General features: G+C 39.3%; 4 protein-coding genes across 4 annotated transcripts; 1 reads left to right on the plus strand and 3 right to left on the minus strand.

Annotated features, from left to right (window-relative positions):
* Positions 1–5,590: 5,590 nt before the first annotated feature.
* Positions 5,591–9,605, minus strand: slc35e3 (solute carrier family 35 member E3). Its single transcript, XM_084711344.1, has 8 exons — positions 9,283–9,605; positions 7,759–8,216; positions 7,521–7,631; positions 7,377–7,436; positions 6,760–6,858; positions 6,443–6,525; positions 5,918–6,002; positions 5,591–5,811 (listed from the first exon to the last, which is right to left on the minus strand). Exons 2-8 carry the CDS (start codon positions 8,158–8,160, stop codon positions 5,710–5,712), a joined length of 942 nt encoding a protein of 313 aa, XP_084567470.1. The 5' UTR covers positions 8,161–8,216; positions 9,283–9,605; the 3' UTR covers positions 5,591–5,709.
* A 950-nt stretch (positions 9,606–10,555) lies between these two features.
* On the plus strand, positions 10,556–10,980 carry LOC146307066 (histone H4). Its single transcript, XM_084711012.1, has one exon. The coding sequence runs from the start codon at positions 10,559–10,561 to the stop codon at positions 10,868–10,870; it is 312 nt and encodes a 103-aa protein (XP_084567138.1). The 5' UTR covers positions 10,556–10,558; the 3' UTR covers positions 10,871–10,980.
* Positions 10,981–11,503: 523 nt separating this feature from the next.
* LOC146307067 (histone H3-like) lies at positions 11,504–12,186 on the minus strand. The gene has a single exon (XM_084711047.1). It carries the CDS (start codon positions 11,962–11,964, stop codon positions 11,554–11,556), a length of 411 nt encoding a protein of 136 aa, XP_084567173.1. The 5' UTR covers positions 11,965–12,186; the 3' UTR covers positions 11,504–11,553.
* A 1,027-nt stretch (positions 12,187–13,213) lies between these two features.
* LOC146307068 (histone H2B 1/2-like) lies at positions 13,214–13,660 on the minus strand. The gene has a single exon (XM_084710993.1). The coding sequence runs from the start codon at positions 13,648–13,650 to the stop codon at positions 13,273–13,275; it is 378 nt and encodes a 125-aa protein (XP_084567119.1). The 5' UTR covers positions 13,651–13,660; the 3' UTR covers positions 13,214–13,272.
* Between the last annotated feature and the right edge of the window lie 384 nt (positions 13,661–14,044).

A 14,044-nucleotide genomic window follows, 5' to 3' on the forward strand; every position in this document is an offset into this window, starting at 1 on the left:
GAAGTCAGGATGTTTTATAGCTCTGTTAAAATGATGTAACATTCTAAATGTTAAGACAAATTTATAACAAAACCGCGTTAGCATTAGCATTGCTAAGGCAGTTAGCGAGGCCATTTGACTGGACGCGCTGAAACAAAAATGTAAACAAATGTTTTGACAGCGTTAAACTGGCAGTTAACGTGTACTGAGTGGTTATAATGTTAAGACACAATAAAATACGAAATAAATCGCTACTTAGCGATTCTCATTTTCGTGTAAATATAGTTGTAAAATGAAAAGGTTTACCTGCTAATTGTAGCAAAACAAACATCGGCGTTGGTTTCCGTGTGAACCGCTGAAGGACCCTCTAATTTTGAACCCACAAATTATGCCTTACTGAAAATATCATTATTAATTAATATTAAATTGTATTTTTATATATATATATTAGCGTATTTGAATTTATTAGTTCAATATTATCGCAAGGATATTTAGACCTTACAAATTTATATATTTTGGCCCATTAAAATTGTCTCACTTCGACAGGCAATGCATAGGGCGACTACACATGTAACAGTTGTCTGCAAGGACGTGACAGCTGAAGTTTTTTTTTTTTTTTTTTTTCTCCATCGATTTATTTATTTGGCCACTGGAGGGCAGCGCAACAAGCTCGAAGCACAAAATCTTTTCCGTTAACTATTTACTTAATAATTTGGCAAAATGTTTCATTATTACATGTCAGTGATGCAGACCACAACAGTATTTGGAATTTTATACAAAAACGAAAATGTACATATTAGTTCAGGCATATAATAATGTACATAACACAAGACAGAGAGTTTCTATTCAGAGATGTCTGTATTTATTAAACAATCATATCTATTGCGGAATGTACGCGCAAAAAAACTGTTAAAATATCTATTTGTATCTTTATCTATTTATTTATTTATTTATTTATTTACCCCTGGCGTCTCTGTAATTGTAGATTCAATGCTGTGTATTTGTTTGTGTTAAGTTATTCTAAAAAACAAAAAAAAGTAAAAATGAAACAAATAAAAGCAACACAGTGAGCTGAAAACAATAACAAAAAGCAAATTATTATTATTATTATTATTATTATTATTATTATTATTATTATTATTATTATTATTATTATTATTATAGTAGTATTAGTAGTAATATTAATTTGACTTTTTTGTAGTATATGTTGCTTGTTGTCCCTGAGTAAAGGATCAGAATACTTTTGCCGCCACTGCTCTGTATAATTACACTATATGACTGGTTGGATGGTGTGTCTCTATGTAGGTTTTGGTGGTCTGGTCTGAGTCAGATGTCTGGACCTTTTTCACTCTCAGTCCCACCCTGAATAATTACTGTGTGGCAAGATGGTTGCTATGGTGTATGAACCAGCTGCCAGGTAGTATTTTACGGTTGATATGTTGTCCTAGATATATGTTTACAGTTGTAAGACGGATAATTGTAAAGTACATTCATTCAAGTACTATACTAAAATACCAATTTGATGTAGGGGAGACTGGGGACAGTTGCAACACTTTTGCATTTCTCAGTTACTCAGAAGACTAGACAAACTGTCTGTCTTCTGTTCATTCTTCCTTTCTCACACTGAAATACAGAGAGATTGAATAACATCTGTAACATCAACAGAGTGACTCAAGGTACATCTGTGTTCTACACTTAATCAAACAAAACTCAACTGGTATGAACAAATATTACAAAATAAAATATAACTACTACTAATATTAGTATTACTACAACTACTAATAATACTGTAAAACAATGAATATTTTCTGCTTAATGAGCCAAAAGGAAAAGTTAAATTTAATGTGTTTTTAATATGCAGCAACTGTATAAAGGGTTGGGGTCAGTTGCAACATCTGACTTTTAAAAATAAAAATTCTGAGAAATTATGGTCCGACTAATTAGCAGACAGGCCTGAGTAACATAAAGTAAAGATTCGGTTGGTTTAGTCCAAATAGTCTCTGAGTAACGGACAGAACTCAGTTCTGTCCCAACATGCAGACTTCTGTCCACCAAATGGCCCACTGGCCCTGACTGGCTGCACTCTCCAGATTTTTAAGCACCAGGTCCTGATTGCAGTGCAGCTGCACCTGATGCCAATCACTGCAACCTGCAAGGAGGGGGAGGGGCAGAACCTGGGCACAGGAGAACACAGCACCACACAGACACTGTGGCACGTAACACTGAACGTGTGAATCAAATTCAAACAGTCGAAACTGAAGTGAACCTTCAGTGGAAACAGAACGGAGAATGGAGACTTTGTGAGGTTGTTTTAAAGCAGCTCGCTGATTTTAGGTCCTCAGGAGACGTCAGGTATTTTTAAACACACAGTGTGACGTTTAGTCCCAGGACAGCCCCTCAGTGTGTGTTTGTGAACAAGGATTCCTGTTGTAGCTTTATTGACACAGTGATCATGGCACACACACACACACACACACACACGGTGGTACTTAGAGCCCACAGGAGAGCTACACAGAAGAGCTGTTCACAGGAAAATACTTTGTAGGTGTGGTTATATTGAATGAAACCATGTTCACATTCTGTACAACAGTTACAGCAGCTGTACTGACTTGTTACCATCAGGGTTTCTCACATGGTTTCAAATAAAAGCCAGGTCCATTATTTTACTTTTTTTGTGTGTGTGCATGATTTTTTTTCATCATTCTGTAGCTTTCTAGTTTGTTCCTTATGCATTCATCAAAATGCTATTTTCCCAACCGCTTCAAAAGGCAGCTTGGAGGAGGCAGCTTTCATTGCACTGAAAGTGTAGTGGCATAAAAAGAAACATTTTTAATTAATTTACCAGTATTTAATTATCTGATTACTTCTTCCACCACTGCAAATCTGTATCCATAGAATCTTTGCAGAAATGTCAGTCAGTGGAGAAACAATCCAACAATTGTAAAGTCAAATCTTTTATTCAGCAGAACGAATATTCAACACAATAAAGTGAAATGAAAACAACTAAACTTAGCACACGCTGTTTGAATGTCCGTCACCAGGCGAGGCTGCAGCACATCACAAACATGTTTCTGTAATGAAACGTCACTGTGGGAGCAGAAGATTGGAGATTTTATTCAGCAGTAAATGACTGATTGTAGTTTACATTTTTTTTTTTTTTAAATGTCACAAAAACATTTGATCAAACTGGCTCCAGGGTGCTCACACCTGACATGGTGTCTCAACAGGAAAAAGAAAATTGTACAGATCAGTAAAACCCAACAAGGTGGGTGTGATGAGAACCTTCAATCACACAGTTCTTTAAAAACAAATCCTAAAAAAAAAAAAAAAGTAACACTGACGGAAACTAAAAACTGAAATACTGTAGACCTTTAACATTCAGTGTAAAACAAGAAAAACTTTGACTCAACATGGCTGCTGTTTCTGTTTGACTTATCAGGAACTATTCTGTTTAAAGGCTCACTTAATAAATCCATGAAAACTTTTCACTTTTCACAGAAAACTGTATCGACAGCTCTGACTGTTGAGGAAACGGACCAAAGAATCCAAAATGGAGAAAACAATCGAAGTTTGTTCAATGGTGCATCATCCAATTTTATTTGACCACTTTCTGTCAGAGAATAAACTGCACCACAAATGAGGAATAACTTACAGAGAGTTAAAAGACAGGAGTGAATGGTGCAAAAACACTGTAAAAAAAAAAAAAAGAGAGAGAGAAGAGAGAGAGAGAGAGAGAGAGAGAGAGAGAGAGAGAGAGAGAGAGAGAGAGAGAGAGAGAGAGAGAACTCAAAATCCAAAAGTCAAAAAAAGTTGAAATAATTTAATTTTTAACAGTTTAACAAATCTTTAATTTTTAGAGAATCAAAAAAAAGTATTTAATATTTGAAAATATTAATATATTAGCATTATTCATTTTAACTTAAATGAACTCACGCAAAAATGTTTAAATACATATTTTTGGGGTTTCTAAAATTCAAAGATTCAAGTTTACCTACAGAAGAAAAGTAAATTATCTCAATGGAAGATTAGTAGTTATTACAACTTTCTTCTTCTGTGTTGTTTATTTAAGAAGGCTGCACTGCTGAGGGTTCAAATGAGCGCAACTCAATTTGTCGCAGTCAGCCATGCTTTTGTTAACTTTGGTTGCCATGTGCCTTGAATACTTTGAGGTTGGAAGTAATAAATTTCAGCTGGGAAATTCAGAACGTCATCTCGAACGCAGCGTTATTGTCCCATGAGCAACTGAGCTAACAAGTTTGCTAGTGTTCGCAAGCCTTCCTAGCTAACGTTACTGTTCGATAGTGTTAGACGATACGATAGGAAAGACGTAAAACAGTTCTGAAATATATCAACGGAAGAATATGTTTGTCTTTCATTTCATTTCATGTAACATTATCAAATGGTGATGTTAGCTAGGAAGTGGTTTGATGCTAAGTTAGCTGTTTGCTGTCTAAAAAGGAAAAACATGTTACACTTATGCACTTATGCTCTTATGCAGTATTTTGCGCCGTAGAAACATGTCCATAGATAGAAGTTGGACAGTACTGTGTGGACAACTGATTTCAGACACAAAAGACAGAAATACTAATAAACTGTTGCTGTGGAGCAGCCATCTTGGATTTTGAGGTTGGAAATTCAACTTCAGGGGATGTTCCAAGTGAAATTTAAAACTGGAAACTTGTGACTTTCCACTTCAAATGGAAGGCACTATAATGCGTACACACTGCTGCTGGTTCACTCATCACACCACCTTTAAATTATTAGCTTTTAATTGGCAATGCCATTTGTAATCAGGCTCAAAAACTTGTGGAAAATACTGGCTGATTGGCTGGCTAATAGTGAAATCCTTTACATGTACATCTTGAAAGTAGCTGGACTATTGTTGTAAGACAGTGTTGAGGTATATTAATGGATAAATTCAGATTTTTGTGTGTGAATAACAATCAGAGAAAAAAAGGATCAGCCCCCATCTTTTGCTTTGGTAAGTGGCAGTCCATTATTTTCCAATATTTCTATGTGCAGATGTTCTTAATAGTGCAGCCAAGTAGTTATTAGAAAATTATTAAGCAGCTGTCACTTTAAAGCAAATCATTTCCATGAAATGACAAATCCCTTAGACAGCACATGACAGAAGGAGTTTACTGGACTGTCCAAAAACAGTAGATACACACAACTTGTGTAAACAAATCCAACAGGCCTGGTGATTACAGGCTCTCATCTATCTTTAAGAGTCTGCCCTTTAACTCTGCCACCAAACCTGTTTTCCTTTTGATTGGTCTTAAATGTATCAAAGATCACCCGATCTGTCAACACTAACATGCCAGAAACAGCAGGGAGTTTTTGCGATGAGCAGAAGCTGAATTTGACATCCTGCATCAGTCTGTGTAAATGTCATTTTAAAATAAAGATGCGCATGTTCTTTTATCAGCTTTAGATGAAAACGAAGATGTTATTTTCTGGTTTGCACTGTAGTTTCATTAAGTTAACACATTTCAGCAGCTGAAAAGGTTCATCCAAAGTCCATCTGCCAGTATGATGATGAGCTTCAGTTTCCCTTAAAATCAGCGTGAAGAGTTGACGGTGTGTTGACATGTCGTACACCCTACCAGGGAAACATGATGAAATTCTTCGCTTTCCTACAAAAATACTCATAAAATAAAAAATATGTATAAAAAAGGTCTCTGCAGCCAACGACAGGAGTCCGTGGAGTTGGCCGACAGGTAAGTCAGCCTACGGTCTTTGAGCCAGGCGGCTCTTCCCCTCCTCCTGCTCCATCAGCTTGAAGTGAGTGTAAGACAAGATGCCTGCCAGAGTGCAGAGGATCCCCAATGCCTGAGAAAGACAAGTAGAGACAAGTGGGTTTGGAGGAAATAACTGTGGGAGTAGAACCAGAAGGTTGCAGATTTGAATCATCAGAGCAGCACAGTAAAAGACTCACCTGGTTGAGAGACAGTGGGTCATGGAAGAGCAGGTATCCTCCAATCAGAGTGATGCAGAACTTAAAATGCCCAAACATGTTGTAGCTGCAAACTAGAGTCAGGAGAATAACGACACAAATAAAATCCATTGAAAACGGACACAGACCAGAAACCCATCAACGGTCCCAGTAACCTCTACAAGAAAGACCCCCCAAGAAGTTCTTAAATACTTTCAGCAAGACAAGAATGGTCTTTAAAAAAACCCTTAAACCTGCTCAAGAAACCCAGACCTCTTCAAGAACACCAGAAACCCCACCAAGGAGCCCTCAAACCCCTTAAATCCCCCAGAAAGAACACCTGAGACCTCCATAACAAGACAAAGACTACTTCAAATGGACCAGAAACCCCCAGCTCTTCGAAGGCCCTTTTCCAGAAAAATAACTATGGTTCTTGAATGTCCATATTGTCCAAGATTCTTGGACCTTCAGACCCCCAAAGGGCATTGCTGGACCCTTGTACAAGGGTCCTCGTATGTTTAAGGATACGTGACAGCCGAAGTGTTCCCAATGATCCAGTAGATGGACAGGTTGACCAGGAATGCCACCACACCCGAAAACAGCACTGTCACCTAGGCAACAAGAGGCAACAAGAGGACAACACTGTTAACCCAGCAATATGAAAATGTATAAAATCAGGGCCTTTACAGTAAAAACTTTCAGTCAAGCTTAACCTAGTGTAAGGCACTATTAAACACTGTGGTGGATCTTTTTCCCCACAATTCCACATTCTGCCCCAACACAGAATGTGACGGTGGCGTATGTGAGTTTTAACTTGTGTGTGTGTGTGTGATGTTGAGTCTAACCAGAGCAGGTAGAGACCAAGGTCCAAATATTCCTCCATCTCCAGTCAGCGGCTCAAACACAGGAATGACGCAGAGCAGAAAACCCGATGACAGAGGAGCCTGACAGGACAGTCACAGTATTAATGTTACCGTCATCAAATCACATTACATCTTAATATCCTGCTATTACAGTAACAGCATCAATATTTAGGGATAACACGAGCTGATTGTTGTCTAATTTGTAACAGAGCCAGTGAATGCATACTTTGTACATTTCTGTCTAAAGCAGCTGTGGTTTATGAGTGTAACTGACATTTGTGCTGGATCAACTCAAATCAAAGGTCAAAATCAACAAGTTCCAAAAGAAGGGGAACAAGTCTCACATCAAGACCATCAAGACTTAAGTCCAATTCCCAAATGAAGACCAAGAAGTCCCAGGTCAAAACTAAGAGGCCGACAGGTCCTCCCAGGCCAAGTTCCACATAAAGACCAAGAAGTTCCAAATCAAATCACAAGTAATAACTAACAAGTCCCAAATCAAGGCCAACAGTTCCAAGTCAAGGCCAGCAAGTCTAATACTAAGTCCCACATGAAGGGGAACAAGTCCCAAATGAAGTCCCTGGTGAGAATCGTCATACCTGATAGTACAGAAGCTGCATGGAGTTCACCTGGAGCTCATGTTGTTTAGCTCCCACCCACTGCGAGAGAAAGAAACAGATTTATTTTAATTCAGTTCCACAGAAACCACTTTGTCTTTCCTGTCTGAGTATAGATTTACTTACCACTTGGTAAAGTGATGTCACCAGAACACCCAGCGTTGCAAACACCGTCCCCAGCAGGTTGAACCGCACATCATAGTACGAGTTCAATATCACTCCTAATGTTATGGGCACCTGAAGACACACACAGGAACAAATTCAAAACAAGGTGGGTTGTGTTGGGTATCTGAGCTCTAGAAGAGTGTGATCACAGCTTTAGCAATTTCCTACATTCAGATGACTTTTCTGAATCCTTCCTCACCAGCGTCAGTTTGATCTTGGTGGAGAAGGTCTTCTTGTAGTAGGTGGTCTGGATGAGGATGATGACGGGTGTGGTCATGGCTTTAGCCAGCTGGTACGTTCCTATCGAGTTGTTCTGCAGGGAGAGGTTGGTGAAGGCCACGAAGCCACAGAAGCTCAGCGCCAACCACACAATCCTGCGAACTGGAAGGCTTTTGGGAGCAAAAATGTCCATTTTCTGGCAGATGTAGAGCCCCAACCAGGTGACCACAAAGTGAACAAGGGTCAGTGTCATGTTGGGAAAGCCATAGTGGACGTAGATCCACTTGTTGATGAAGACGATGCAGATGGAGGAAAACAGGTTGACCAGTAGGCCAGCGACGATGCGCCTGTTGCCTGATAAACCAAACAGCAATTCAGCCATTTTTCTGGAAGTCTGAGCTTAGTTCACCCCAGACGAGTTTCGTTTAACTGTTCACACTGAAAAATCAAGGGGAAAAAAAGTTAGAAAGCATAAAACTCATATTATTAATGACTGTCAACACTCTAACATGACACATCTTGTATTATGTTATATTAACAGCACCTTTATGTAACAATATAATATATTGCAAAAATGCTAATTTTCCCTGTGTTAGATGGCCATAAAGCAGCACTACAGTACTACAATGTAAAATATGTAGATTATATAGATTCATGCTGGACTTTTTGGACCAATGACAATATTATATTATTTTGCAGTTGGACAAAACACTTTAGTGTCCAAAATGATGTCAAGGCAATGAAACAGTTATCTCTCCATTGATATATTTAAGAACTATAAATAACTAACTAAAAACACACAAATTTAGCAAAATATATGCATATATTAAACCTGACTTATAAAAAGGGATCTAATACACATAAATGCTACATTATATTGTTACATCCGTATAAAATATGATAGTTTGTTACATACTAAACTACCAAACAGTATGCAATGAAGAAATAAAAGTTGCTTGTTTTAGTTTCACTTCCACCAGCTGTAACATGAAAACACTGCCTGTATGGGCTAATGCAGTCAAAAGTATAATTACATAATACACTGAACTACTTTTAACAGTTTATCTATATTGCTAACAATTTATATTTACAAATGTACTTAACTACTTTACATAACTATTTTTTTTCTTTTACAAATAGGTTACATAGCTTAAATAACACAGCAATTTTTTTTTTTCGGTTTGTAACCATAGTAACCACTCTATGTTTATAAGGGTTGTCGGTAAAATAACGTTTTTTTAAATGAAGTTCTGCGTGATGCTCTGAACACAAACTGGCAGTGACTTGATGTTGAAGCCAAAAACATAAAATTAATGCAGGTTAAAACATAAATTGTAGCTTAAATTGTCTGTTTGTATTATTTAAAATGGCAAAATAGTTTTAAGATAGTCTGAACACAACATGAGTCCATTTAACTGAGACGAGACTAATTGCCTCAGTAAAGTCTGTCTGTCTCTGTCTGTCTGTCTGTGTCTCATTCTGCCACGCAATAAGAAAAGTTTACCTGGGGTCTCCATCCACTCCCCCTCCTCTGTGTCTCCCTCTGGACAAACCAACAGCCCCCGTCAGTTACCAGTCTGTATGTGCGTCTCTCCCCGGCGGTCGGAGCTCCAGTCCCGGCCTCTGGAGTGAGGAATTCCCGCTGCAGTTCTGGAGGATTTTTCTCCCACTTTGCTCTCCTGCTGAACGCAGCCGTGATTCCCGTTAAAAACTGCCCCGTGAGTTCCTGTTTCCTCTGTGTTTCACTCAGTTTAACGTGCATGTGTTGAGCAACAGCGGCTGCCAGCGGACTGGAGGAGAGCTGAGATCCTCTAATGACAGAAGACTCACTCTACACAGGAAACTGTGGAAGCTCAGTTCTGCCTCTGAAACAAAAAAATATCCTCATGGTAAGTCAGAATTACGAAATAATATTTTTTTTTTAAAAAAAAAGTCAAAATGATGGGATAAATAAAAACGATATTATGACTTTTTATCTTCTGAAAGAATCTGAATTAACAAGATCATTTTTAATCTTGTTTAAGAAAAAAAAAATTACCCGTTTTTAAAATTAATAAGATAAGTTAAGGAACTGATGAGGTGCAAGAACTGACATTAAAAAATGTGAAACACTTTGACAATGACCGAGTGATGTTTTGCCCGTTTTGTGGACAAGGTATGAGCCGATTAACGCAGTTTTGCTTTTCATGTGGTCTGTCTCTACAATGTTTAAGGGGAAAAAGCAAACCTAGTGAAGCTAGTTTATATCGCAGAAAGGATTACCACTCTACATACGCGATAATTAGGGAACTTCATGGAAACAAAACATGTTATGTAAAACTGTTTTCCAAAATGTAAATCTGTCTCAAGCTTTGTAAAAGTGTTTCACTTTTTGTAATGTTGGTTTGCACCTCCCGGCCACCGTATATTTGAACAAACATTTAATCATTATAGCCACCTACAGCAATGGCTACATCAATGACCCCATAAACCTGAATAAATTAGCAGTGCTCAAAAAATGAAGGTAATCAGTTGCCACAGTTTTCTTGAGTTAATAAACTTAAAAGTTGACATGGAAATCTTATTCCTAGAGTTATTGATTGTACTTTTATTTTGGAGGACTTCATTTATAACCGGAAACGCAGCTGCTCACAGTTAGTGGCTTGGGGAGGAGCAGAAAAATTGGCGGGCTGAGCGCGAGCTGTCTTACGTCACTAACGTCCGCATACAGCCTTTAAATACCGCCGCTCCCTGACGATTTCACATCAGTTTTTCTTCGCAACGAACGAAGTAATTTGAAAATGAGCGGTCGTGGCAAAGGAGGTAAAGGACTTGGAAAAGGAGGCGCCAAGCGTCACCGTAAAGTTCTTCGTGATAACATCCAGGGAATCACTAAACCCGCTATCCGCCGTCTGGCTCGCCGTGGTGGTGTCAAGCGTATCTCTGGTCTCATCTACGAGGAGACCCGCGGTGTTCTCAAGGTTTTTCTGGAGAACGTTATCCGTGATGCCGTCACCTACACCGAACACGCTAAGAGGAAGACCGTCACCGCCATGGACGTGGTCTACGCTCTGAAGAGGCAGGGCCGCACTCTGTACGGCTTCGGAGGTTAAATCAATCAACATCTGATCAAAAAACAACTCAACGGCTCTTTTAAGAGCCACCCACAACATCTGAGAGCAAATTCCATTATTTTAAAATGCTGTAACTATAATCAATGTTTCATCCCACAATGTAGGATTTACAGTATCTGTTTTTTAGGCACCAAGTTAATATTTGTTCATTCCAGAAATATCACAATTTCTTGCTCTGTTTTTTTGTTAAACAGTAAGGTATATGAGAGGTAGTTCCTATTTTCTTTTTCTTGTAGATGAAGATGCCTTTTGTGTGTTTGACTGTTGGAGTTGAGGAGATGATTTGAGAAGAAAATGTTAAGTCTGTGGTTCCAAACAGAATATAACTGTTTTATGGATACCATGTGTGTTCTGTGTTGTCTGTCCAGGATTTTAATCCATCAGTGTTTTATAAATGTGGGAACCTACCCTCAGTTACCAGTTTAATGTACACAACAATACACTAAACACAAGCAGCTCAGAACAAGGACAACAAAGCTGACCAAATAAATGTGCACGTGTGTGAAAGAGTAGTTTGAAGAGTGTTAATTGATGTGAATTAATTCTCATTTACAATAACTTTTAATTATGTCATAAAGTGTAGACAATAAAGAAGAACTGAGCTCTTTAATGTTGTTTGTGGCTCTTAAAAGAGCCGTTGTTTCAATTATTGAGAAGAGTATTTAAGCTCTCTCTCCGCGGATGCGGCGGGCCAGCTGGATGTCTTTGGGCATGATGGTGACCCTCTTGGCGTGGATGGCGCACAGGTTGGTGTCCTCGAACAGACCGACCAGGTAAGCCTCGCTGGACTCCTGCAGAGCCATGACGGCAGAGCTCTGGAAGCGCAGGTCGGTCTTGAAATCCTGAGCGATCTCCCTGACCAGGCGCTGGAAAGGCAGCTTTCTGATCAGCAGTTCGGTGGACTTCTGGTAACGACGGATCTCTCTCAGAGCAACGGTACCGGGCCTGTAACGGTGGGGCTTCTTCACTCCGCCCGTGGCCGGGGCGCTCTTACGGGCAGCTTTGGTCGCCAGCTGCTTCCTGGGAGCTTTTCCTCCGGTGGATTTACGAGCTGTCTGCTTGGTTCTTGCCATTGTTACTTTTTGTCTCCTCTCCTTTTACTCAAGAGAAACGGATATGCTTTTGTGATCCAATGTCAGATTTATATAGGCAGGACGGAGCGCCCCTGACGCTGATTGGTCCAAACGTGCACGTGATATAACCAGTCAGCTATTGGACAGAAGAAATTCAAATTACCCGCTCGCAGACTGCAAAAACCTAACGCCTGTGACTCAGATACCCACATAAACTGCGCCATACTGAGTATTTATCAACACAAACACTTCTTTCACATATAATCAAGAGTACAGCTCTCTTTATTAGGACATGGTATAATATAGAAAACTAAATGATCTGAAATAATAAAAATCATAATAATAACAAGTTTGTATCACAGTTGGTGTGTTAATTGTAAAATGTGCATATTGTTTATTTGTGTGATGTTCCTAACATTTTTGTAAATAAGATGATATTCTCTTTGGTATCTTAAAATCAGAGATCTCAACAGGATGTGACAACAAACCACCTGATTACAAGTAGGCCTGTGTCATATTTCAAACATGTGGCTTCACTATGAAAGCTTAAGAATAAGAATCTGTCACTTACATACATGAATATTTACAAAAATATCTGTACATGATAAAGATTGTTATAGTTGTTTATCCCAAATAATTCAACTGACTTGTATGATTTCAGAAATCAGTCTGGAGCGGACCAAAATGGCGGCGAAGCTGACGTAGGTTCCAAAGGTCAAGGTGGCATCTGTCTACAAGATACAACCTGGACAGGTCGCCGGTTCATCACAGGGCTGTAAATAATTATTTGTCACCTACTCAGCAACTATTTTGGTAACCAATTAACTGCTTTCAGTCCCTTTTTTTAAAAAAGGTAAAAGTCTCTGATTTCAGCCTCTCAAAATGTCAGTATTTTCTGGTTTGTTTACTCCTTTATGACAGTAAACTGAATATCTCTGGGTTGTGAAGAGACAAGACATTTTGGGATGTCATATTACATTTTGGGAATCACTGATCGACATTTTTCACTCCTTTCTTACATTTTAGCAACCAAACAATGAATCAATAAAAGTGGTCACCACTCACTTCAGTTGTTTGGGAGATTCTGATATGCTGTTTTCCTATGAAACTCCAGCAGTGTTTTGTGGACTTAAAAAAATATATATATACCTGACCATCCATCACCACGAGCGCAAATAGATAATGACTGCATTTTCATTTTTGAATGAACCAACCCTTTAATGTGGAGAACCTGCTCTTTGAGACAAAGTGTGTGGCTCTTAAAAGAGCCTTTGGTGGCTTCAGTGTGTTGCTGGACTGTCCAGTACTTTACTTGGAGCTGGTGTACTTGGTGACGGCCTTGGTTCCCTCAGACACGGCGTGCTTGGCCAGCTCACCGGGCAGCAGCAGGCGGACGGCGGTCTGAATCTCCCTGGAGGTGATGGTGGAACGTTTGTTATAGTGAGCCAGACGGGAGGCCTCACCGGCGATGCGCTCGAAGATGTCAGTGACAAAGGAGTTCATGATGCCCATGGCCTTGGAGGAGATGCCAGTGTCTGGGTGGACCTGCTTCATCACCTTGTACACGTAGATGGAGTAGCTCTCCTTCCTTGGCTTCCTTCTCTTCCTGTCTTTCTTGCCAGGGGCCTTCGTCGCACCTTTCTTGGAGCCTTTCTTAGGCGCCACTTTCTGTGTTGGATCAGGCATGATGATAGATCGTCTCTCTGTAGCTTCTTACCTGACTTTTGCTGCGGGTCTGGTTCCTTTTATTTACAGCAGATGTAAATGTGACTGTGCTGTTCCCGCTCTGTTATTGGTTGATAGTCTCTGTGTCACTGAGTAACTATGCGGAAGTCTCACAGGCTGCAGGCTGCGTGTTAGGACTCAATCCGTTCACCTGCGTTCCACTTTTCTTCTTGTTCCTCTGACGTTACCAACTGTGTTCCTCCTGGTTTTCTGTATTTTTGTTATGATCATTGAATAAAAGAGGTTTTCATCAACATCTCTCAAGTAGCAAATACATCTCTGGATGTTAACAAAAACAATATTCATCAACAAGAGATAATAGAAGATGTATTTGCAAGTAAAAGCAAATCTACTT

This window comes from Lutjanus erythropterus, chromosome 22, assembly GCF_056507025.1.
Source record: "Lutjanus erythropterus isolate fLutEry1 chromosome 22, fLutEry1.hap2, whole genome shotgun sequence".
Lineage (NCBI taxonomy): Eukaryota > Metazoa > Chordata > Actinopteri > Lutjaniformes > Lutjanidae > Lutjanus > Lutjanus erythropterus.